Consider the following 26,965-nt stretch of genomic DNA (forward strand, 5'->3'; position numbering starts at 1 on the left):
ATTTAGGCAGAATGCAGCTATTTTCTGACATTCGGATGGCAGCTTCCAGCCAGGCTGGCTCACTGTCTGCTCACCTGCTTCCAAAGTTTGCACACCCTACCCTATTCATTCCCGTAGGAGCACAGTCTGTTCTCCCCTTTATACCTCAGCATAACTTCTGATACCAACGGAAGTCATGCTCTGCCTTGGGAGGGGAGTGGGGTTTATACCAGAAACACAATATAAGCATACTACAAAATATAAAAAATAACTAGTGTTATACAGTTTTCTGCTTCCTATTTATATACATATACAGCATTAAAAACCATACCAAAAAAACACCTATCTAATCCAAAACCTCATTTTGCTAATATGCCAAAAACAAACCAACCAAAAACAAACACCCAAAGATTGTGCTGTTTTACTCACTTTTAATACAGTTTTGTTCAGAGATAGCTGTACTCTGTTAGAGCAGAATTCTGTTCTAGCCTGTTCCTTTTGTCTTTGTCAGTATATAATTATAACCTCAATATTGCACATTTCCCCAAGAGTCAGTTCTGTTTGGACCCTGATAATGAAATGCATAAAAACGTAATTAGCAGCGGAAATAACAATGTGCAGCACTAAGAAATACCCCTCGGGCAACTTTGTAGGCAACCTCCAAGAGGGCTTTTTAAAAGAGAAAACCCTTCCCATCGCCCCACCGGTGCTAATGCTTCCCTCCTCAGTGCCTCTGCAAGAATATGAAAAAACTTAGCATTTATAAAAAGATTCCTAAAGATTATTCAGACCGACAAAATATATGTGTGTGCACATGCGTATATATGTATATGCACACACACCACCCCCAAACAAACATCACTGCAAAAGACCAGACAATTATGCAATTTGGATTCTGATATCAAGGGATACATTTTCAATAGCTTACTTGCTTCCGTACTAATTAGAAGTGGTTTTTTTTAAGCTTTTCCAGCTGATGTATCAAGCAAGAAGTTCACAGTTTTCATTTAAAGTATATGTATCTGGGAGGCGTGGAATGGGGATGTTGGTTCCTTTAAATAAAACGAGTGTTAACAGCAGAAAAAAAAACCCCAACAACAAATGGCAATGCTTCCATTTTTGTCTTCTATGAATGCATAATGCTGCATGCCACTGGTTTTCTGTTTATTTTCTTTAAAAGAGGTAATCATCTTCACAAACCCATAAATGAATATTGTGAAAAAGGGAGGCTCTGGTCCCTTCTTTGAAAAGCCTCTCCCTGCTGTGTCACCACTACTGACAGCTGCTAATCTTGCATAACAGCAGAGCTGTATTGGTCTGACTTGAGTACAGTACCGAAGAGTTCTTCCCCAACCACATCCCTCCCTGTCCCCACAAATGCCCCACCCATCTTCCCCATCATTATTTTTCCTTTAAAAAATTCAGTTTCTATTCATATTTGTTCAGTGCAAGAATAGTAGAAGCAAAAAGACATACATATTGCTTGTTTCAGTTCTATAAAGTTGCTAGCTTTCTGAGCCAGACAGCCTCTTCACATACTTCAAAATTTATTGCTTCTGAGAGTCACTCGTCCACACGACACCAGCCAGCCATGGACCCACACACGCCATGGAACAGTGGTGAAAGTTCTTCGCAACAAGAGCAGCGCGAGCTATAGCAGCCGGGGCTCTCATTTGACTAGGACAAACTTCCCTAGCTGGTTGGAAGTCAGGTCCTCCATCTCACAGTCCCCGTGCTGCAGAGTGACAGCATCATAGCTTGGAGACTGTGCAGAGAAACCCTGTTGCTGAGAGAAGGTGGTGCTGACTGGAGAGACGTTGCTGCTGATGTACAGGTGCGTGTCTAGAAGGTGAGCTGCTGAGGACACCGGTGACACGCTGACACCAAAGAAATGAGGTTGGAGCAGTTGGCTGTTGCCAGCAAAGGCCAGCTCAAATGAGTTCTCTCTTTGTAGCTCTGACAACAGAAGAGAATTGGATGCTTTGCAGGTACCTATGCTATCAGAGGAGGGGACGCCATTTGTTGCAGATGTCTGAGAAGTCTGGGGACAAGCTGTCTGGAGTAGCTGGTGATGCTGGAGCTGGAGCATTCTGAACAAAATCCAAGGATGGAAGAGGTTAACTTGCATTCCTCCTTTCTTGCCCCCACCCCGACCATAATTTCCCCTTTGTTTCCTCCTCTCTAGCAAACCTCTCCTTACCCAGCCAGTACAATTAAAGCAAGCTGATCGTGCCAGGTCAATGTGTTTTCACTCGACTTTTCCTCATGTTGGAGAGGGCGACTATCACCAGAAAGTTATCTAGACACCACTTGGCCTGCTAATAATAGATGTTCTAGAGACAACGTGTGCAGATAAACCGGAAACTCAATTTTCCATCTTGCTTCTATGGGAATGAAGAGGTGCCACCACACATGACATTTGAGGCCACTGGAACTGAGCCTCCTTTGTGGGCTGTAACTTTTCCAAATTACAAGGTCTCACTTCCTTGCCATGGGAAAATTACAGGAGGAGGCAGAGGAGGAAAGAAATCATTCCCAAAACTAACAAAGAAAAACACAGCTTGCAATGGGGAGAAGTAATGTTTTCCCCCACAATACCAAATTGCTTCTCAATTCAGCAACCTCCAAATAGTTGGACGTCGAGATTTTTAAGTGGAACTGCACATCCTGTGTTACGTATGCCAGCGCAGGAAGCCACAAAGGAAGCCAAGCAGCTTATCTGCTGCCACACTGCAAAGATGGAGGATAGGAATCCCCAGTGACTAAACTCCCCAACCTCTTTTGCTGTGTTTACTCCTCCTCGCTTGCCCCTAACCAAAGTAACCCCAATGAAAACAGCAAAACTCCTCCCGACCAGCTTCTCACCTCTGCTGCTGTAGCACCTCCTCCAGGAGGCTTCTTCCCTCTCTGCTGCTCCCGCTGCTGCTGTACATGCAGGTGTTCGGCTGCGTGTGTTGGAAAGGGCTCATGGCACTCCTTGCTGCCCGAGATGAGGAGGACTGACACACCTGCCGAGCAAAGCCTTTGATTTTATTCAAGCCGAGAAACCCCTTGGCTCGAGCGTTCTTCCGCAGCTGCTGCCTAAAAGCCTTCAAGCCTGTGGGACACGAGGAAAAGAAATGCACTTTAATCCTCCTCAGCATTTGCCTAGGAGCCCACTTTACAGATCAGCCTTTCTGCACAGCTGCCTTCATTTGCGCGAGAACTGTGCTAGAAGAGACTGTCACTCTTCAGTCCACTTTCCCCCCTCTGCCTGATGGTCAGAGCAAAATTTATGTAAAGGAACAAGGTTTGGGACAGCTGCACCCTTGTGTAGAGGGACACATGCACAGCAGAGGAGAAACCTGATAGAAATCATGACGTTGTGCACTCCGTATTTTAAGAGGAAGGCGGAGCCTGCCATCCCACGCACAGCAGCAGAAATATCTTCATGGGCTCACTGAATCAGTATCTGAGAACCTCTCATCTAGGCACCTTCCTCAGGGCATCCGACCCTCCCTCAGGGACCATGAATGCGAGAGGCAGAATATCCGGGTGGCCAGCCTCAGTGTAACACTAACCAAGGCAAGCAAGTATCCCTGCGTGCTACCCTTTTCTAGTGGCAGTTGGAAGGGTGCAATTCCCCAGCAATAATGCAAGGAAGACATTACCTTGAGTTAATGAGGTATCAGATGCTCGCCTTCCTTCTTGGAAGCTGACAGGCAGGAGAGAAGCACCTCCCATGCAGCCCTGGGCTTGTAACACCGGAGCGTCAGACTGGGAAGCTAGGAAGGGCGATGTCATCCTAGCTGTGGCTGGGCTCCCCGTCATTACTTGACCTGCCAAACAGCTGCTCAGGGCCACTGAGCTGTCATTTGAAGATGAAGTAAGGCAGCTGTCTGAACTAGTTCCCTCGGTGGGGCTTGCAGAAGAGGAAATGACTATACCTATGGAGGGGAAGGAAGGAGAGAAAGAGCATTCCCAAGATGAGTACGGCAAGGAACAAACATGACATCAGAGCCTTCTGCCCACCTACACTGGCACTAATAAGCAGCTGTGAGCCGCAGAGGTGTCCAGCAACTCGTGTTGTCACAGGGCTTGACTCCAGCAAGGAGTCACCAATGAATAACCTAAGTTTGGGCTCCCATTCAGCCGACAGGGCTCTGCCAGCAACTCCAGCACCACCAGGGTATGCTGGATCAGGCCTACAGCGTTTCTTTAGCACAACAGCTCTGACATGGGATTATTGTTTTGTGAACCATTTCACTTGTTTGTTTAGTTCACGGGGCCTGGACATGTACCAAATACAGTTAGCCATGACCTTTTTTTTTTTTTTTCCTAAATTCAGGCACCCCCACCTCCCCCGGTACAACAGTGGAAGCAAGCAGAGAAGGGTTATGTTCTGCTTGTGAGAATGCTCCCCTCTAAAGTCATCTAGATGAAACACAACAATGCAACATCTCTTCCTTAAGGGTCACGCTTATTTATGGGAAGACAGAACTGTGGAGGGCAGAGTACAGACCTCTCTTCTGTGCTTTCCTACCCCAGCTGAGGTAAAATCAGCACATGCTCACCAGGCATTTGTCTGCTATGGCACTCCTTCCCTGTCCTTTTCCTCTAACTATGGATGCCCTTCATCTCTCCCAGACTTACTTACATGGAGGGGCATGCTGATAGAAATGAGTGGTCACTTCGGCCAGTGTGTGCCTCCTGCTGGTGTTGCTAGGGATGCGGATGGGGTGGTCATATGCCTTAATTTCGTCTTCCAGCTCCTTCTCTTGCCTTACTTCTTCACTAATGGTGGTCTCCAGCAGGCTGTTGGGGGAGATGGAGCGGTTGCGGAAAAGCCCGTTGAAGTTGGGATCCACAGGAAAGAACACAGGCTGCAAAACATGTCAGATCACAGACTGAAGGGTGTTTCACTTATTTCTGCACTACCTTTTAATGCTCTTCACAGCCCTGTGGCATGTCTTCAGTAGGCGTACTGTTTGAGAGACTACTACGACACCATACCCAAATGCCAAACCAAAGATCGGAAGGAGAGAAGGAGAGAACAACAGTCACAACCCCTGTTGTTTTGGATTGGCAGAACAATGAAAAAAAAAAAAAAAAAAAAAAAAAAAGTAACACACAGTTTAGCTGAGAACACCAACCTGTAACGGATTGCTCACATCACAGTCCATTTCTGCCTGCAAGGATGGCTGAATCAGGCTCTGAGGTTGCTGGTAAAGCAGAGATGATCGCAGGGTTTCACTACTGAGACTGTCCTGAGGCATCTGGAGAGAGAGAGCAATGCACAGAAGCTATCACAAACACTGCAGTTCCACATGACTTTTCAGATACTGGAGGCTCAAGGAATTTCAGAGCCACCTTCCGTGCAAGCTTTCTCCACGTACTTTCTATGAAAATTAACAAAGCTAGTCTTTCAATGCCAACACAAACACAAAACTCCTTCTCCTAAGTTAAGCAATTTAACTGGAAGTACAATTTGAAAAGGCACCCAGAGCACACTTTAAAGGGGGCGGGGGTGAGGAAAAGAATGTCAGAAAAACACAAAAGCTGACTCTCGGAGTACTTCTGAGGAACCTATGGGGTGTGTAACAAAGAAGTGTAACTGATCCATGCTTAAGAGCACAAATTTCCATGAGAAGCCCAATCTTCTGGCTCATTATTGACCTGCACCGGAGGCAGCCTATTCTTTGGACCATGACCCACAGTCACTTCTTAGGAAACAGGCCATTAGTATTCAATCAGCCTCCTGCTGAAGAACAGTAGGCTGTGTCCTATCAGAGGGCACCAATATCAGAATTGGTTTTCGGAAGCCTGAGAGTTACCACCTTTTCCCGTAGCAAGGGGCAGAAAAAAAGAGCCAACAGACAGAGCTTCCCAAGTAAGTAATGCCCTTCCTTACCTCAACATTGCTGATCTCGGAGCTCCTCGGCCTTTGCTGACGGCCCGCTGCTGGACGACTCGATAGCTGGCTGCTTCGATACTCCTTGAGGCGCTCCAGAAGCAGGTAATAAATCGCAGCAAAATGGTTGTAGCTGCTGTTTTGCAGAGACTGGAAGACATTGAAAGGACCCTTGAGTTACAGGTAACTCGGGATATAAGCAGGCAAAACTCATCACTAAGGCCTCATAATAGCGCAGCCAAAAAATACGTAAAAAACCAGAAGGGCAGTGAAGATTACTACACTGTGACACTGGATCAAGGCTAGTCACTGAGTGACATATATATGACTGCACCACTGGTGTTCTGGTAGTCACTGAAGATGTATCTAATGGGCAAGCACTTCTCACCTCAACAGTTCTCTGCCTGTCGATGCCAAGTGTTTGCATGATCCCAAGGACCTGTTCATTGTAGTCACCCAGGTTGGAGTTGTAGTTTTGCATGGAGAAGGACAAAGACTGCTGCTGTTGAAGAGATGGGTCAGCTTGCATCCACTTGTGCTGCTTTATTTGGGAAATGGTTATTCGCTTGGTTGGGTCCACAACCAACATCCGTCGGATTAGTGTTTCACAGTCTGGATGGCAAAGACAAACTCATGAGCCAGGAGCAAAAATAACAGCCCAGCCCCAGGTCACTGCTAAGAAACCTTCCCAGCAACAGTGAACAATATGTGTGAAAACGGGAATTAAAGGTTTCTGAGCAGCTAACGCCTGGTCTGACTACCAGATACTTAAAGAGCACAAGAAAGGTCCACATCCATTTCACAATAGCAAGACGTCACTACAGGAAATGAAGCTGTACTGGATACCAGCAGGTTTCAGGTGGCCTTACACCTTGTAGGAGAGCTAGTTTTGAGTGGATGCAGGTTTAATGATGTTGCATCCACTTAAAATAGGTCAGAATTTAGTACAGAACCCCATCACACACAGCTTCCTGGTCCATCTATACTGCTTATTTGTTTATAACCGGGGAATCAAAGCCATTCGCGGCTCTAACTGATAAAGGTCAGACTTCAAAAGATAACTCTGCACTTGAAGAGAGAGGCACATTCGCTTGTTTTCAAATCAAAATCAGAGAGAGGTGATAATACTCTTCAGTCCCTTTTTCTCACCAGACTGTTCGAGCGTTCAAGAAACAGTGCTAAGCCCCACTATTTCTGCTCTCCTTGACAGCATAGCCACCCTGAAATATACCCCTTCTGCATAGTTAAAATATCTTAGGAGAACTACACCCATCTCAGCATTGCAGGCTAGTCTCATTAAAATCCTGTTTTCTCTCTTTTGTGACTGATTATTTCTCCAGCTAGGGTGTCAAATATTTTTGTAATCCATAGAGATACCCCAAGAAAGGAAGTGACAACTTTTTAGATGCACCATAAAGGACACCTCAGAAAAGAAGATGTGTGCAACCAGCCCCTGAACTCATTATAAGCACTGCCCTACGGAAATTATGGGATACGTAACGACAAAGTGATTGCCAGCTGCAAAACCAGCCCCATCTGTCGTTGCCTCAAGAAGGAACAGGACAGCTATTCCTTTATCTGTAGCCCCTTTTCTAACATAAAGAATCTGAAAAAAAAGCACCTTCGGACATGAAATAAGGGATGCGGAACCGTCCCTCCAGCACTCTTTGCCTCAGAGTTGGTAAATTGGGTCCATCAAAAGGCAGAGAACCGCAGACAAGGACATACAGCACCACCCCAAGGCTCTGTCAACAGAAAACAGCACAGCATGTGAGTAACGCCAGTACAAGCAACGATTTAGAAAGCCCACAGACCCTCATGAAGTGTGAAATGCAATTTCTAAGGAATATCAAGCTCACCCATATATCAAGGTGAGGTCCTTCATATTCTTTGCCTTCAAAAACTTCCGGAGCTGCATAGGGTGGGCTTCCACACCAAGTGGAGAGGGGTTCTCCTGACTTATAGAAGTTTCCAAAGCCAAAGTCTGGAATGAAGGTAAAAGTCTGGGGTAAGACATCATTCAGCCACATACTAATATTTCAAAAGTAGCAGCAAATAGAGAGAAGAGAACATATGCATTGCTTTGGTCTCTGCCTATTCATTTAAGCTATTCTCTTTTGTCCAGAGGACATGTTCAGAGAAATTTCAGTAACTTTTGTTTTATTTTCATTTCCCATAAATATATTGATAGGATGATCCTAGGGAGACTGAATTTGACTACATGCCTAATGTTGTTTATAGACTAACTGTGTATTTCTTAGTACCTGCTAACTTGATATTCATGTTAGCATCTAGCAGAAGGTTCTCTGTTTTGAGATCCCTGTGCACTATGTGGTGGCTGTGACAATATTCCACTGCTGAAAGAATCTGCCAGAATTTCTTCCGTGCTTCACTTTCACTTAAGTGCCCATTGGAGGTCAGATGATCTGCAAGACAAAACAAAAGAAGCAGGGGATTTAGAAACACCTGGAGGAGATTTTTCATAATCCTTCAGGTGCTGCACTCGCTGTTTGACAGCTGACACCGCCAACCCTGGATTTTTAATCGGAAAATATATATTACTCAGGAATGACAACAATAAAGCCATGGTTTCTAAATCTAAAGAACTGTTAGCTCTGGCAGTGAGGACTTACCAAACATTTCTCCATTCTTTGCAAACTCAGTAACAATGTAAAGCATATCCTTTGTCTCCATAACCTGTGAAGACACAAGAGAGGACATGCTTAAAAAAAATGCAGACCTCTGTAGTTTCACTCATTTTTCTAAGTGTATTCTCAAACATATCTGTTCAATTACTTATTTGCCACAGCAGCCAGCAGTAAAGGCATCTAATTTTGCACCACAATGTTCTTTCCAAGCAAACTGGTAACGAAAAAGATAGCAGATCAATGCTTATGTGCCTACAATATACAATGGCTTCTCATCCCATTGTTCTTCTCACCATTACCATGCCACCTAATCTCCATAAGATAACTGATGAGCATTCCAGTAATTTCATACACTACCCTGAATTCACTTTTTGTTAAACTATGCACATATAGTTTTACAATTCATTTGCTACACTTTGAACATGCAAAGACACTTAAAGTTTACATAAAGTCGCCTTTGTTTCAAGGCTATCAGGTACTCCAATCAGGATAGATATTTGCAACTTGGACAAATCAAGAAGTAGTATCAAATACCCCGCTCCCATTTGCTGTTGGCTGGGGACATGGCAATCCTCCCACACAAGCGACAATAGGTGGCCGTTTGTGTAACAGCAGTACTTCATGCACATCAACAACTGTCAATATATAGCCCAGAGTTCACCTGTCAATCTAGTATCAACTTCCTGTGATACTTATTAATTTTTTTGCTTTGGAGGAAAAAAAAAAAAGAACTAAAAACCAAACGATGAATGAGAAATGCTGAGCATTTCCAAATTAATCTTCAGTCGCTATGGCACATCTTTCAAACGTTGCATTTCAGATTTCAAAATACAACATTTCCCTAGAACTGGACTCTCAAGGAGCTGGTATTTTGTTTTGGAAGCAGAAGGCTCACAACAGGTTAATAAACAAAAAAAGCGTCAATGCTACTTCAAAGGCTGCAATTTCCAGGATCCTAACATGTAACCTTTCTGGAAGACTCTTGTCCTCCCCTCACTACAAGTACACACAGACACAAAATGAAAATAAACAAACAGGGAGCAAAGGAAGAGAGGTTCCCAGTTTAAAAAACTGAAGGAAAGTGTTCTGGGAAAGTTGCCAGCTGGATGAAATTAAGACGCTGTGCTGAAACTAAAACAATGATGAAATAATACAAGAACACACACCCTACATTGGTATGTCATCTAATTCCATTCCTGCTCCTCAGTCTCCACCAAACAGGTAAAGCATCAGTTACAACAACAAAGAAAAGAAAACTTCACTGAAAAGAAATTATGGTCCACTACCAACGTCATTGGCTCCATCAAGTGAAGTGGTTCAACTAGATGGAATTTAACCTGCTTTTCTAAAAGCTTCGAAGTAGTATTTTCACCCACATCATTCCACCGAAATGAAATCAACTGAACTGTTAGAATGTTTCTGTATATCCTATACTGCCCTATGGGCAACAGTGACGTCAGAAGTTAACACAGAATAATTTTTGTTATGATGGTTAATACTATAAATATCAAGCACTTCATGTGTGTCAAGGTCTTTAAAAATAATGCCTTGCCTAAGCACCCGCCTTACTGGCTCTTCAGCCTTACACATTAATTAAACTTTTTTTTTTCTTTTTTTTTTTAAGCTAACAAACCCAACGGTAAGACTGCAGCTGATAATAGTGTTTACTACTGCACACAGACTTTCAGACCTGCTGCTTCATCCATCTGTTCCGGTCTCCCCCCCCGCCCTTCTAGACAGGTCCAGACAGACTGTGATACCTCATCTTTGTCTTAAATCCACATGGCACTATTTAAGATGATTAAGAGGAACTTATACCAAATGCTAATTAGATCAAATATTTAGAATTTGCAAAGCAGTCCTTGCTCGCTAGACAGCTGTGATCCGTTTTCTGCATAACACATTATTTTGTTCTTACTGTTAAAAATGCCCATCAGTGCAGAAACTGAACAAACCTAAACTAAAATTCGTTTTGTGAAACTCTACAAGGGGATGGGTATTTAAAATTCACCTTCAAAACTACACAAACTGGAACAGAATAACCAAATGGGTCATTTTTTGACATAAGATACCAACTAAGATACCAACATTTACAGGCTTTTTCTTTTCTACTTAGATTAGAATTCTAATTCTTAGATTGATTTGGTTTCTTTGCTGTTGATTTTAAATCCCTTCCACTTACGGCAAACTCAACTTTTGTGCTTTCTTCTCTGCTATCCTACATGAGTTTAAGTCTTCCCCTTATCAAAAGCACGTTAAGAAGTTCCAGTCCTCTAAACTGGAAAAGCAGAGGAGTTAGGAGAGGCAAGTCAATCACAGAAGTTCAGATAATCAGTTCCTTGATCTGAAACAAACTTCAGCTGGGTTTTAACTATAAATTTTATGGTGCATTTGGTCAAAAAGCTGTCTAATGTATCACAGTCTTGTTCAAAGAATGATGAATGACTTGTACAAAACCCAGTTTAAGTCTTTTCCAAAAAGTATTTCAATATGCATTCTCTCTGCAAATATTTGATGTAAAATCATGTGCAAAAGAAGAGCACAAGCATCTCTCATCTGCATGCTGCAGTTCAAAGCTGAGCTCTTACCTGATATAGCTTGATAATGTGGGGATGATTCAAAAGCTTCATTATCTGAACTTCTCTATAAATCTTCTCCAGATTGCTTGGGTCTAACCTTGTTTTATCTATTATTTTTATTGCAACCTGCAGATTTAAAAAATAATGAAATAAAATAACCCCAGACATTAGAAAATAGGTACTCTTACTGTTAATGTCTCTTAAAAAAAAAAAAAACAAAAAATACACCCCCCCCGCACAAACTCACAAAATTCAAGTAAAGCAGCTCTTAAAGTACAGACTTGACAAAGCTGATCCTGTTTTTCTGAACCGCACAGATTTCACGACACAGAACATTTTCATTTTTCTTTTCTACGTCAAAGGATTACACATAAGGTAGTGAACAGAACTGCAGAAATTAGCACTGGACAGGATTCAGTAAATCTTTTAATCCATCCCATGCCAGTGAAAAACAGATTCCCGTAACAAGACTACTTTCTACTGTAGTGACCGATATGATTTTGACGTGCACTATGACTGGAAATACGGTTGCATGCCCGCTAATAAATTATTTCTGCAAATAACACTGCAAGTTCTTTGCTCTTGAAGCGTACACATGGAGTGAAAAAATTAAACCCGTCTAAAGTCTTCAGAAGGTCCTTAATTTGTTGGACTGTTTAGCAAACTAAGACGGAGTAACTCAGCGAAGCGACCGTAACACTCAGAAATGTTGGTTTTTTTTTTTTAATATGGTCTTGCTCTGGTTTAATTTTACTTGAACTCCAGGGAACACACCGGGAAACCCTGAAGCTCCTACGAGCAGCCACACCGGCTACCGGCGCTCACTCGGCGAGGCAGGCTAAGCCCGCCAGCCCGCTCGCACCTCGCAAAGCTCGCCGCCGCGCTCTCCATCTCCAACGCCACTTCACGTCAGTCTATGAGCAGAGGCAGCCCACCGCTGCCGGCCCGGCAAGGACCAGGCTCTTCGCCTCCCGCCAGCCCCAGCCTCCACACCCACCTGCGTTTTGGTCACTCTGTGCCGGGCCAGTTTGACCACCGCGAAGTTGCCTTTCCCCAGGGTCCTCTCGATGTCGTAGAAGCCGACTCGCAGAGGCCGCTGCTGGGCTTGTCCGGCAGCGGGCACGGCGGTGTACTCTGACATGATCACCATGATTTAGGCGGGTGGCGGGCAGCGCACGCCGCGCCTAGGAGGGGAGCATCCGCGCTGCCCCGGGGACGCGGGCGCTCGCACCTGCACGGAGAGGGCACAGCACACCCCGTCAGCCCCGCCCGCCGCCGGGCCCCTCTCGCAACTCCGCCGGCTCTTCCCCGTCCCCCGGAGCCGAGCCGCGGCCGCCCCGTCCGAGCCGGCGGCAGCGCCGGCCCCGCTCACCCCCGGCGGCTCCTCGCCGCCCGCGGCATTGCTCGCCGCGACGGACCGGCGGCAGCGCCGCCGCCGCCCCCCAACCGCCGCCCGAGGCCGTTGCCCGACGGTCGGAGCGGCCGTTGAGCCCTCGTACCTGCCGGGCGGGCGCTCTCCGCGGCTGCTGGCGCCGGGTTCTGCCGCCGCCGCGGTAGGGTGCGTGCGCGCGAGGTTGTGCGTGAGTGTGTGCGCGTGTGCGCGCGTGTGTATGTGTGTGCGTGCGCCGGGGGGCAGGCGGGAGCACGCGGGATGTCCCGGCCCCCCCCCCCCTCCCGCCCCGCTCCGCCGGCCCCCCCTCCGCGCACACCCCGCCCTCCCTCCCGCCTCTTCCCCCCGCCCACCGCCGAAAGCCGAGACGGGCCCATTGACGTCACTTTGACGCCAGAGAGACGCGCGCCCAGGCGCGAGGCTGAAGGAGAGCGAGACACCGGGCCGTTGCCAAGGAACGGGCGGCGCTGACGCGCGCGCTGATGGAGCCGTCGCCCGGGAGACGGAGGGGCGGTGACGTCAGGGCAGGGGGAGGGAGGGGGCAGCCGGGTCTCTGCCCCCCCCGCCCGGGGGGGGGGAGGCCCCCCCGCTGTCACGTGACGCCTCCCTTCTCCCGGCGGGGTCGCCCCCTGCCGGCGCGCCCGGCGCCCGCGTCAACCGCTGGCGCGCAGGGCGCCGGCAGCCGTTAACCGCCTCGTGGCCGCCCCGCCGCGGCAAGGGCTGGGGCGGGGAGGGGGCGGCGCGGTGCGAGGTCTCCCCTCAGCGCCCTGAGCGCCCGAGGCCACCGGCAGCAAGAAGCCCGCGGCGGGCAGGGTTGGCCCGCAGCCACGCTACCCTGCCGAGGGCTCGGCGGAGATGTGGAGGCTGCGGACGCCGCGCTCACCCCGCATGAGGGGGGCCCAGCGCCCCGCGGCAAGCGCCCGGCCAGCCCCGTCCCAGCCACCGAGGCAGCCCCCGCCCTGTGTCGGAGCCCGCCGTGGTGCGGGGCCACCGACGGGGACTCTCCCGCTGGCAACAGGGAAAGCGTGGCTGCAGCCCTGCGGGGGACATTTTTTCCTAGTCCCAAAGCACAGGCAGGGCTGTGGCCGCCCACCCTTCGCACCAATGCCCGCGGCGGGACACGGACCCGCCTTCCCCGCGCAGGAGCGGTTTCCGTTCCCGCTTGTTTCCAGGGCGTGAGGGAGGGGAGCTGCAGGGGCTGCCGCCCGCCGTCCCCTCCGGCACCCGAGACTGGGGCCAGCGCGGCCTGGGGCCAGCAACCCGCTGGGTCCACTGGCTGGGCACAGTCAGGAAGGGAAGTAATAATAAAGAGCCTCTCTCTATATATAGAATCATAAAATCATGGAATCGTTTGGGTGGGAAAAGACCTTTAAGATCACCTTTAGGAGACCTTATTGCGACCGTCCAGTACTTAAAGGGGGCCTACAGGAAAGATGGGGAGAATCTTTTTAATAAGGCCTGTTGTGACAGGACAAGGAATAACGGATTTAAACTAAAGAAGAATAGATTTAGACTAGACATTAGAAAGAAGTTTTTTACAATGAGGGTGGTCAAGCACTGGCACAGGTTGCCCAGAGAGGCAGTGGAGGCCCCATCCCTGGCAACATTCAAGGTCAGGTTGGACGGGGCTCTGAGCAAGCTGATCTGGTTAAAGCTGTCCCTGCTCACTGCAGGGGGGTTGGGCTAGATGACCTCTAAAGGTCCCTTCCAACCCAAAGCATTCTATGATTCTATGATTCTATCACCCAGTCCAACCATTAACCTAACACTACCAAGTCCACCACTAAACCAATTAAGGGTAGAGTAGCAATTTCATGTTCCCTGGCTTGGTGGCTGGATTATTTTTTAATGAAAGTAAAAGCTAGGAATCATTACGGTTGGAAAGGGCCTCTAAGATCATCAGTCCAACCATCAACCCAACACCACCATGCCCACTAAACCATGTCCCGAAGTGCCACGTCTACCCACTTTTTGAACACCTCCAGGGATGGTGACTCCACCACCTCTCTGGGCAGCCTGTTCCAATGCTTGACTACCTTTTCCATGAAGAAGTTTTTCCTAATATCCAATCTAAATATATATATATTATATATATATGCAGTCCTGTGATACTTTGGCAACTTACGTGTTCTGAATACACCTCTGGCTATTATCTCTGGTCAGCCTTGAAGTGAGGCTTGGGAAGTTACCCTTTTGCATACGGGGGCTGAAGGAGGCCATTTGGGGTTGAACCTCGGCATCCTAGACGTGCCCAAGAGATGTTCCTCTCAAGGTCAAATGCGAAGCAGCAGATGGCACTGGGTTCAAGCATGTAGGTCTTCAGCCTGCGCACAGTAGGTGACCGAAACATTTGCACGTTTGGTCTCAAATTCCAGTTTAGCCTGGAAAGGAAGTCTTGTATGGTGTTTGCCATGTCTGTTAATTCAACTTTATCTTCTCTGTTCAAGTCAGCCTAGGCTTTTTTCAGACAAGCAATTCTCCAGTTGGCAGTTGGGCTCCTGACTGGAAGACTGGCCGTCTTAGCCTGAACCCCTAGCCTGACCATCACGGCCAATGGCACACTGGGCGATGACCATCATCTTCCATTCAGAGGCACTGTGCAAATTGGATTTGCTGGACTGTTTGAAATAAGGCGATGCCTTTGGTGAAAGAGGTATAGCTCTGCTTTGCACTGAAGATTTCAAAGCTATCAGTACGATTGTTTTCACCCATAGTTGGTGGTCTCCTTAGGGTCCGTGAATGACTTCTAAAGGGCTCAAGAGGGACCCACTATGGGAGGAAAGCAAGCTTTTTGCTAGTTTTTGTCAATTTACTCTAAAGACAGGATGAAAAATATGTGGTGCTTTATATAAATCAAATTACATGATATATGAGCTGTGTGTCATCAACACACTTGAGAGAGATCCATTGGGGCATTCTAGTGAAGCAAACAGGACTTCCTCCGCTTCTCCTATCTCCTGAACTACACTGCTTGTGTTACTTGCCGTAGCGTGGGTGCTAACCCTTTGGGAGGCCACTTACACTGCAGGCTCTTTCTCCCAGAAACATGGAGAAGTAACACCTGAAATTAACCCCCGAACTCTGTTTTTCTTGACCACCGCACAAAACTGGTGCTGTCCCTACGCTTATTTGCCGCGAGCAGGCGGACTGGCAGCCTGCAGGGCTTGAGCGGCACTGGGAGAGGGCAGCGGCTTGCAGAGCCGGTGGTCAGGAGCCGAAGGGCAGGAGCTGCTTCCATGGAGGCAGTGGTGTGACCCAGGTCATGGGACTGCTGTGCCATTCGCTGTGAGGGGGGTAATAGCACGCAGCCAGCCCAGGCTATTGTAGCATTCAATTAGTGCTTACACACTGCCTTGAATAACTCACATGAAAAGCTGACTTCTTCTTCTTATTGTTATTATTAAGCTAACAGTATATTCTCCGTGGAGCTCGTGAAGAGGAGGTGACGCACAAACAGCACATGCAGTAGCAACTGCATGTGAACAGTGCCCCAGGAGTTACAAAGAAAAAAAATTACCTTAATAATGGTTCCTCTGCTGTGGTGGGATTTTCCTCCCTTTAATTATAGTTGCTGTTTTCATTTGAAATTGATTAAGTGTTTTAGGATGGCAAACAGAACTGGTCTTTTTAGAAAGAACGCTCAAGACAGCCAGCCCCAGCTAGGAACATAGCATTTTTGTTCCTTTTTAAAGTAATCATAATTTTTTTTTTCTTCTCAAATGGGAAGAAGTGGACTGGATTTGGTGCTCTCCCTAACATCTGGTGATTTTTCCATCCTAAAGACAGATGGACACCTGTGCCATGGGACTGCCTGGAGAGCGTAAGACCTCGCCACAGGGCTACACTGAGGAGAATCCACCATCCTGATTTTAATTACCTGCATTGGATGGAAGAGGCAGGAAGAACTGGCAAGTGTTTCCGTCCGTGGAAGGTACTTACACAGACCTGCAATCTCTAATCCAGAGGGTAGGGTACATACAGCTTCTGCAGCAGAGGAGGGAGCACATAATTTTTAAGAGTTATAACACCATTGTATGATTTATTGAGGGTTAAAGATCTCCTGCATCTATCACTCTCAGCAACCTTTCGGTATTTCTCTTCCATTTTCATACGTACGGGTCACAACAGCTTCCAGCAGCGCTGCTCAGAAGTAGCCGTTGCACAATTTTGGTCGTGTCATAATTACCACGTTTTTCTACCACTTTCACTATGAATTGATACTGTCAAGGCATTACGAACCCCTTGCGCAATCCCGTTTTATCATCATAGAGGTGCTTCTGTTGGGAAGGTTGATGCTTTTGCAATTTGTGCTTTAACACTTTTGCTGCCCTCTGGTGTTTTGGATATCCTGAACGAGGCGTCACCTCAGAGAATCATCCATGGTCAGCAGTGGTGTAATTACAGAGCCGGCTTGTACACAACGAGGGTAGAAAAGAGAGGAAAGTGGAGAGGTACTTTCCAAAGCTTCTCCATGAGGACGATCCTTTGATTCCTCCAGGAAGAGGGAGAAACTGGGAGGACACAACTGCTAAGTTTTTCCATTGCAGTAGTCCTCCCTAAGGGTGGCATGGTCTACGGATGGGAATATGCATGAAGGCTGCTGCCTTCCAGAACTCATCTTGCAGGTATTTCCAGCAATTCAATCTTTAGTCATTTCACTCAGCATTTTCTATCAGTTTCAAAACAAACTAACAACAATAGCAACTTTCTTCACTTGGAAAAAAAAAAACCAAAATGGAGAAACAGAAGCATGCCTTTCCTACCCATTTCACTCTCCACAGCTGAAGTCAGCCTGGTTTGCTATGGTAGGATTGCTGGGGCAATGCTTGCAGTTTAGCTGTATTTTTCTCTTTTCTCTTTTTTTTTTTTTTTGTCCAGAAAACACAAGTGTGATTATTTTGAAAATCAGATTTGTTGGGCTATTTTCAGTGTTCTGTCATTTACAAAATTTAATCGAGTAAAACCTTGCAGAAGTCAATAGAGTTGTTCCTGGCCACACTGAGTCTGACTCTGGCCTAGAAAAATGGAAAGTGTCGTGTTCCAAAAAGTACACTGGCATTTAAAGTAAAGAAGATGAGATAATCAACTAAAATACTTGTAGGCTTATTTTAAAGACAAGAGCATTATCTTGAAAAAAAATGGTGCATGACTCTTTCTAATATGACTTCAAAGTGTCTTTGAAATTGAAAAAATGCAGGCTGCCACTGCAATTTTGGCAAAAATACTTTAAAGCTAGCATATCCTTACTGAGGCACCACAATGGTATCCAGAAATCCATTTCAGCCCACTGGAATGTCTTTGTCATACTATTGCATCAGAGTTACATAATTATGATCACAACAATGATCTTGTTGTTAATGTTTATGACATTTCAGAATTAATGAGGCGATGACATTTCACTGACATAATACATGGAGCTTGTTTTGCAGAATAAAGGTATATAGGCCTTCTCTTCAGCATTCATCCTTATCTAGGGCTACAAAATAGCTTTTTAAAGGGTCTCGACCAGGTATGTTAGGGTTCTTTACTTTCCTAAATATAACGTGCTACAAAATCTACTGTTCATACCAAGGCTCTGACTGTTTTTGTTTGTATTAAGGGAAGTACAAACACAGAACAAACAAGGTGGTCTGTGCCCTTGAGAGTGTCTTTCTTTTATTGTAATCATTTCCCTTCTGTGTTTGTCGCTCTAATAGTGCTCCACTGTGTTGGGGCACATGAACCTGACTGGCAGCTGGCAAGAAACACATGAAAAGGTTGTGTAAAAAGAGAAGTGGGCCAGTTTATTTCCATTGCCCGGGATAAATAAAATGCAGAAGCTAAAAAACCAACATTGAGTAATGGCTTTTGAATTAGGTTTTTTTTCAATTGTTTAAGCTTAATGACCAAAGGTGGTGATAGTAGTAAAAGTGAATACACACCCATAATCTAACCATGCCCATCTGAATGCAGCTGAAAGTTGTTTATAGTATGTGGGCTGATTTTCAGAGAGAGTGAGCATCCACAGTTTCTGCTGATTTTAACGGAAGCTGCAACTGCTCAGCGTCTCTTAAATCATCCGTCTACAAGGTATCCTGCGAAGTGAAGCACGTATTCTACCAAAGGCTTTGACTAAAGAGGAGCCCAAGAGCCTCTGGGCCTGACTACCCCTATGTGCAGCTGCTGTTACTGTTAGCATCAGGGTTAGCCAGGTAGGCTCCTTCTGGGACAGAAGCCCATGGAGTTCAGATGCCCGTAGACCAATACTTGGAAATGTGGCACTTTGCCACCAAGAACATGTGTTCTTCACAGACAAAATGGACAAGAGATAAGGAAAAGATGTAATTTCCACCAATTACTATTCCTACTTTACTACTGGGAGGGCAAAAAGACTACAAGATGAACTTGCCCATGGTGATGTGGCAAGTCTGTGGCAGAGCTGTGAAACACATTTCTGTGTCCTGAGCCCAAGCAAAGTGCTTTAACTGCAAGGCCATCCTTCACACTGCAATTAAGTGATTAATCTTACAGCTGGTATAAATAAAGCTATGTACATACTGTGTTTAGTACAGTTTATACAATAGGCAGCTCTTAAATGTGTTTTTTCACATCACGCTGGACTTTCTGTGAGATTAATACTTGTAATTTAATGTTAGCCCCCTACTTCCAGCTGGAGTGCAGACAGAGAGGCAGGTCAAGCAGGGTCAGCTAGCTTTCTGGTACTCCCAGGGCTTTGTGACTCTTTGCCAGCAGTTTCTGTTGAGAGTGTGTATTCCTTCTCACTGCTCCCTGAAACATCCTACACGCTGTAGTAGCTCATGTATTATTTTGTTGTTTGAGGGTCTTTAGGCCACACCTGACAGGGAAGTTTAGCAGTGTAAACTCAATCAGAAGCCGCCGGCTCCAAAGCCAAAAATAAATGGTAAGTAGATTTCAGATTATGAGAGCAGAGGTGGGGGGAAGACACGTCCATGATCCATTGGACAGGAGGCTTCGTTCCTGTGAAATTATCCTTCCCCTCCTCTGGCCCAGCATCCTCCCTGCTCGCTGCTGTAGGCACAGCTGTAATTTGAAGCTATGGGTCCTCCCAGGGCCCCAGGAGGCTGAGAAGGAGGCAAGGTGTCAGAGACTGAAGAGGCTACGGACAGGGCGAGCTGGAAACAACAAGCAGCAGGCAGCAGCAGGGAAGCAGTGCTGGAAACCCCTTGCAATGGTGAGGGAAGGAAACCCGGTGAGACTGTTGCAGGAAGGCCGGCTGTGTGCAAAAGCCGTGCTGGGGCAGGGGCGAGCTGCAGAGGCTGCCCTGCATGGGTCCCGAGCTGTCAGACAGGAGTTGGGACACTCGGTCACCCCATTGTCCATCTCTAGTGGCTTCACAGCCCCAGGGCACCCCCAGCCTGAGGCAGGGCTGTCGGTGGGAGCTCCACATTCAAGCTCTGAATAAGCCAAAGCTCAAGGCCAAACTTTCTCATACCCCTTTTCCCTTGCCTTGCCTGGGATCTTTTCTCTTTGGGATCCCTACAAAAAGGTTGGGGCAATTCTCCAGCCTCATGGAAGCGGTGGGAAACCAGCCCCCATTCAACAAGTTTGGGAACCCTCCCGTGGGCAAGCCAGACGATTGCAGGCTGTTGCCCATGGCTTTATGGCTGCTGGGATTGCCACGAGGTGTTCCTACCTGGGCAAGACCTGACAGCTATTCTCCCCCCAGTGCCGACACCCTCACCGGGGACTGGATGTCTGCCCCTGTGCTGGGCCACAGGGACCATCTGTGAAGGCAGGAAGGTAATTCAGCCTCGTTCCTTCTGGCCTGACCTTCACCAGCGTCCTCTTGCTTTTTACAGGAGTGCCATAGGATGCAGAGGTACCCCAGCGGTGCAGCTGTGGGCGACGTGGACACGTGCCCAAGAGGAAGTAGCCCGAGACAATGGAATTCATTGCACACGTATGTTCTTTGTTGATTGCTGTGCTGGAAACAGTGACCCAAATATGGCAGTTTTGATGTCCCCTCGCTCCGGCCTCCCCTCCTCTCCCCTCCCCTCACTTGTGAGTGATTCATGCAGAAAGCTACACATCCTTCCCCAGGGACAAAATGAATAGGGGCCCCCATCACCTTTCCTCTATATTAATGCATTAGCTTCTGAGATCCACCATGCTATTGCTGCAGTTTCAAATGGAAAGGCTGTCGCATTCCTGGTGTCCCAAGTAATTGCTTAATCTGCTTGTGCCTGTCTGTACCTCTGCCGGGCAAGGGGGTATGCACTGGCTCCTTTGAAGAGGGTATTAAGGGCATTTGTCTACTGCATGCCGAAAAATCAGGAGCTTCTCCCCTCCCCCTTCCCCTTCTCTGCTTTGCTCACTCTGAAAGAAAACAGAAACAAAATAAAAGTTGCATTTGCAGCACAGTGCCGGTGGTACAGTTATTCCACGGGGAAAACCTGATATATCCACCTATTGTCTGAGCCCCTACTAAGAGACCTTAGTGAATGAGCAAGTTACGAAAACAGGTATCCTTCCTTAGAGATTAATGCGATATTTGCGTCTGATATTTCCTGCCATACAGCACAGATTGTTTGTGCCGATGGACGAATGAGAAATATGGCTTTCCAGAGCAGGGAAGGACTGTTGCAACACACCTTTATTGTCCTTCTCTGGAACAGCATATTAAATTCGTTTTCCATCCATCCCTGTAAATACATTTCCTATAATTGCTACTATGTCGGATGCACTGTAATCCGTCCCCTCCTACGTCAGCTGCATTGTTGTAACCCCCCCTCCGATGTCAGGAAAACTGTAATCCTCCTCTTACGTTACATAGGAGCTGCATCTCTGACATTTTCAATTGCATTCACCCAAAGTCAGACAGAGCAGGGACAGAGAACAAAACACCAATTTCTAGACCATGAATGTAATGAGTTCTCTGGCATTTTGAGTGTGCACGTGGGTGTTTGAAAGTAAGGTCAAACGCATTTGACACACTCGGGAGCTGGCTTTCTCCAGTCACAGACCAGACAAAGATTACTATTGGTGCCGAACATGAGAAGCTCAGCAGAATTTTTGCACGGCATTGAATCATGCATCATACATTCTTACATACTGGTTCTGCACGTAGGCTGTGATGAAGGGGAAGACAATAAATAACGTTTCAGAGAACAAAGGGTTAGCAAAAATCTCACTTCGTAAGCCCCAACTGATGAAATTACTCCAGTGAAGAAGGAGTGGGGGAGGTGGGTTGGCTCGCAGTTTGTGAGTGGGACACCAAGACAATCTATTTTCAAATATGTACGCGCACGTTACGCTTCAGTCCCAGGGGCTGAGCAAGAGCCTATGAACAATAACACACACAAGGCAAATTTCTTACGTGCAATTCTTGGCACAAGCCAGCCCTGAGTTTCCAGGGAAGCAGGGTACAGGGCATATGGCATCTAAATATATGCGATCATGGATGACAAGAAACATGAAAGAACTTTTTGGATGGAGTTGCTTGTTAACATCCTGAAAATATCTTTCACAAGGCAGATACTGACAAGACAACTCAAAACCAGATGGTTCTCCAGTGATTGTTTCAAAAGAGCTTTAACTTTGGGGTGGAGTAAGCAGTTTGTGCTATTGGAAAAGATTGATTGTGCCTCCTCAAATAGGAAACCAGATGTTCATACTTCAGTTAGAACTACCCCTCTCGTTATGCAGCTGATAAAACCAGAGAGCACACAGCTTTGTCCTCGTATTCAGCACGATGTGTTATCTTCAGAAAGTCTTCATGTTGCATGTTCTAGATTGGTTTTGTGTTGGCTCACACTGTGTTTTCTTTCTGTTGATAGCTGTTACCTCTCAGATCAGTGACAGAGCTTTTATTTCCCTGCTGAATTTATGCTTTTCTGTTTGGCAGGTGATTCCCCAATGTTGCATTACATACCTGGAGAAAACCCTTACAATTAGGTCTGCAACTGCTAATCTTGGTGTTTAAGTTAGACTGGTGTCTTGGTTTAAACAGATGCCTTTTTAGAAGGTAATTTGGGATCAGGTATCCTTGGAATATATTTTCCTTATTAACATTTTTTTTTACTCCATCAAGATTATGTGAGTATAGCAAGATCATATTCTATAGCTATTTATTTTAAAGAATAACATTGCTAGATGCCTAAAATGTAGACAGTCAGATTAGGAGGAGTTATGCAGCAATTATCACTGCAAGCAAGGGTGAGAAAGTCAAGAGCTGAATTCATCTGAAACTTCTGTTCACCTAGATGCCTGCATAGGAGCTGAGCTCTGTGACATGGATTCTTCCAGCCAGAATGATCCTACTTTAGGAAGTCACTCGTGTCAGCAGGGTGTTTTGAGCTGAAAGCCTCTAAATTCTGTCATTTGTAATGGAAGGAGGAAGAAAGTGAAGAAGGAAAAAAAAATGGGTATTGATTTGCACTGGGTTCCAGTGCAAAACACCTTCTGGGGGTTCTGTAGGTGTGTGTGTGGGTGCACTACCTGTAGCTGCAGCTGGCACATCCCGCCAGGGGTAATCATCTGGGCTTGAAAGAACAGGCGGTAATAGAGTGTATGGTCTGGAAGGCCTCCGGAGGCATCTTCTTGCTTCACTGCGTGTCAATAAAAACCAACCTGATGGCCAAGCCTTTCTGCAGACTCATTTGTTATGACAATAAGAGATACTAGATAAGAAAGGCAATATGTTTTCTAGTTCACCCCTTTGACAGCATGAAATTATGCTGGTTGGTTGTAATATCAAATGCAGCCTAACCTGGGGTTCAAGGCTTTAACCTACTAACGATATTGATAAATATTTTCCTCAGTCAGAAAGTAAATTTCTCACCTTTGAAGTCAAAGTGAGAAGCCGTAACGGAATACATGCCTTCTCTGCTAGTGCTAGAAGGTACTTCTCCTAATGCTTTTTGGAAAGCAGGATAAGCTGCCTTACAGAACATGCATTGAAATGGATAAGCACAAGCTTGCAGTGTAGTATGAACAAAGTACAGGACGGAGCAACACTCATCACCACAAGTAGGATGGGGCTGTGGTGAGAACATCTATTACCACATCTTCACAAGACAGAAAGTTATTATGGAGGAGCCTACAGCAGCCTCCTCTGTTTTCAGGATGTCCTCTTTTTCTCACTGTTTTTCATAAACAGGAGGCTTGTTAAATAACGCAGCAGCCACATGAGTGTTTAGAGAGAATGTACTCATGCAACAACCTTCATGAAAAGGAAATATTGGTTTGGGAATCAGGGGTTAGAAAAAAATGCCAAGACCAAACCCACAGAATGAGCAATGAGTATTAAAGGTATGAACGGCAGTACAGTTCAACGGGCAATCCAGCGCCACTCACTGAAGCCATTCACTGAGGAATTTCCAGTGATAACAAACTCCCAAGAATGTATGTCTAGCTTCATAAACAGACAGAAAGACAATTTCTCTTGAACACGTTATTAATGGCAAACTGTTTGCCTGCAATAGAAGAGAGCAGAGTGGGGACTTGTGGCTGATCACCCCTCAAGAGCCTGGGACTTGGGGTCTCTGACTGCTCACTGCATTTTGAGGAAAACCTGGGAACGACTGAAGGTGAACTGAAGGAAGATGTCACTGGAGCCTGTGTGGTGGAAACGTAGTGGTAGGAGATAGCAATACTGGACTGGTACTAGACTGGGGGACGTCACAGCCTCCTGAGCAGAAAGAAACTTGCAAAAATTTGCTGCCTGTCATCAGAGAGATGGCTAGTGAGGAGTGGTGCTATTTGTGGTGATGAAGGTGCACCTTTTCCCAACAAATGAGTCAAGGATCCACAAGAACTCGGTGGTCTCTGCAGGATGGGTTACTCCAGCTGGAAGCACCACCCTGAATCACCAGCAGCTCTCTTCACCCAGGGCTTCGCTCTCAGGCCTACCGCATGTGAATAACATGTGCGTGCAGGCACACGCCTGAGTCTGGAGGAGGAATCCCCCCTAAATCATCTTGCTGCTGCACATGGAGGCAACGCACCCAACACCTGGCGTTACCTACCCCTAGCAGACTGACACAGCCCAGGACGGAGGGTGAGCCACAAGGAGACAGGTGCAGACACCCCACGTACGGAGGATTTCCACATTTTGTCAGTTCACACTTCCGTTTGGAATGAACACTCAGGGGATATGTCCTTGCCAACTGCACCGGTGTAGCATCATGTCCTGACACAGAGGGACCAGCAGTTCTGCACTGCCCCAGCAAACGTCACTGGAAAGCACGGGGAAACTTTGCAGAAATATCACTCGCGTAGGCTGCTGGCCTTTTACACTCTCATTGGTGAATTGTTTTACATAAAAGCCATTAGTAGACACAGTAAAAACACAGCGAGTCATAAACCAGTCATTCTAATAAACCTAAGGCTTCCAGCCTGCGGTAATGGCGGCAACTTTTTGTCACTGGATTAGCATGAGAAAGCTGGAGACTTGTGCTGGATACGCGGCAAGGAATACACTGGAGCAGGGAACAGCTGAGCCCTCCTGGGGAGGGAAGACACAGCCAGGCCATGCCCCGCTCCTGAAGCTGTTGGTCCCAGCCATTCCCCTGCCAGATTGGAAAGACCAAGGAGGGATGGGCTCAGGCACGCAAGGATGCTTTGCTGCTCTGCTTCCCAAGCACTGGTCTGCCCCACTCCAGCATCTGGCTTACCTGGCCCTGATCACAGCCTGTCCTGGCAGCAGCGCCTGGTGCTCGGCATGCTAGTGGTTAGTTATCTTGCCCTGGCCTGTATCTCTCCCAGCCTGTCCTTGTTACCTCTCCAGGTAGGAGATTACACATGTGCATTGCCCCTACCCCAACGGGCAAAGGGGAGCCATATATTCCCCACAGTCAGGATCACCCCAGGCTTCTTTGGCAGCCACAACTTTAAAGCAAATGCAATGAGATCCCACCTGTGTTTCTGTAACCTACAGTCCCCAAGAAAGATAGGAGGAGGTCCTATGTTTGTTTTCCGGAGAGGTTCCTTTGTTCTTGCCCCATCTAGGAGCTGAACTGGCAGGAGAGCAAGGAGATCAAGTGCTCACGCAAGCAGCAAAGAGCAAGCCATCTGCACCAAGATACCTTGTTTGGATAGGACCTTCACAGCCATAGCTGGTCCACTGGCCACAAGCTTTGCTGTAACCACTGCACTGCTGCAGTACTAGTGCAAGGGATGCCGCACCTGATCAGCTCCTGCATCTGTCCCACCAGTGCTGGCCCACTGCGGGCAGCGTGGCTTAAGGCATCCTTGTCTTAGCGAGAGGACATTTTCTCCTACTCCTAGTTTGCTCCAACAGTGTGTTCCTACCCACAACATGGATGCTTTCTTGAGATGGCAGACCCCCCAAGAAAGGAAGAAAGAAGGGAAAAAAAAAACCCTTTAAAAAGCTTTAAAAGAAAGAAAATCTTCAGTGACCCCTGCTGGACACGGACACAGGTATTCCTCTTGGTGCTTCCCACTCACTCAAGTGCCAGTGGTACATGATGCTGGCTGAAGTCCTGGGAGAGGCAATAGCAACAGTTAAACTAGAATGGGGAAAAAAAAAGAAGTGGAAGAAAGCAAAAATTGCAACATTTCCCCCTCTTCCTGTTTCAGTGCGTTATGGAAGCTTGCATTTTTCCCTCCACCTCAATCGCAAATTGCCCCTTGTTGCAAGTTTTTCCCCTTTCTCTCTCTGCCTTAGTTTCCCTATCTGTAAAGCACGTAATAGATCTGACCCTCCTGGCAGGAACAGCGTGTCTGTATGGCGCAGGGAGAGGCGTGGACATATGTAAAGCACCGCTGCACACTGTTGGCACGGCCCCTCCTCAGGGAGATGAGCAGAAAGGCTTTGCGGCTGCTCAGGTTTGCTCCGCACAGCAGTCCTGCAGGCACACTACAACAAAATTGCCTTCTGCCATTTGCCAGCAAGCATGCTTTGCCCAGCAGCAGGGACCTGCTCCGGAGGAGCCGCTTCCCAGCAGCCTTGACCCTTCCTTTGCTGCCTGCTGTCTCTCTGGTTTCCATTTAGCTCCTGCCAAGGTCAAGCATGGGAAGCTCTGTATACCTTGCCAGCTCCTTCTCCCAGGGAAAGTCCTGGTCCCTTGCCCTCTGCTGCTGGGTGTCCTGACAGTGGAAGTCTTTGCATAGGCATACAGGGTGCACACCTGAGCCCAGGAGGGACACCGTGCTCTCCTTCCCACCTTTTAAAGCCAGCTCTGGATGTCCAGGCAGGAGCAAACCAGGCTGGCTGTGCGTCTGTCCCATCCTCCATCCTTCCTGGCCTTGAGGGCAGTCTAAGGGGAAGCATTGCTCCCGGGATTCCCAAATGGCTCAGCTTCGTCTCACAGCGGCTCCCTGGCCAATGCAGTTGGTTATCCTTGAAAGCACTTGCAGCTGTCGAGTCTTTCATTTGCTCTGGAGCCAGGATAATTGGTGTGCTCCAGATCCAAGACAACTGCATCCTGTCCACCTAAAAGTCACCCTGCAGGTTCTCGTGGATGGCCCCCAGCAGCTGGTTAGCATTTACGCACGC

At 47.1% G+C, this 26,965-nt stretch overlaps 1 protein-coding gene across 1 annotated transcript; it reads right to left on the minus strand.

Annotated features, from left to right (window-relative positions):
- Positions 1 to 1,648: 1,648 nt before the first annotated feature.
- Positions 1,649 to 12,246, minus strand: SIK1 (salt inducible kinase 1). Its single transcript, XM_075723460.1, has 13 exons — positions 12,094 to 12,246; positions 11,106 to 11,222; positions 8,503 to 8,566; positions 8,134 to 8,295; positions 7,729 to 7,853; positions 7,491 to 7,614; positions 6,258 to 6,481; positions 5,870 to 6,019; positions 5,112 to 5,234; positions 4,616 to 4,841; positions 3,630 to 3,905; positions 2,845 to 3,076; positions 1,649 to 2,069 (listed from the first exon to the last, which is right to left on the minus strand). The coding sequence occupies exons 1-13, from the start codon at positions 12,244 to 12,246 to the stop codon at positions 1,649 to 1,651; spliced, it is 2,397 nt and encodes a 798-aa protein (XP_075579575.1).
- Between the last annotated feature and the right edge of the window lie 14,719 nt (positions 12,247 to 26,965).

The sequence above is a fragment of the Pelecanus crispus genome, chromosome 1 (genome assembly GCF_030463565.1).
Source record: "Pelecanus crispus isolate bPelCri1 chromosome 1, bPelCri1.pri, whole genome shotgun sequence".
Classification (NCBI taxonomy): Eukaryota; Metazoa; Chordata; class Aves; order Pelecaniformes; family Pelecanidae; genus Pelecanus; species Pelecanus crispus.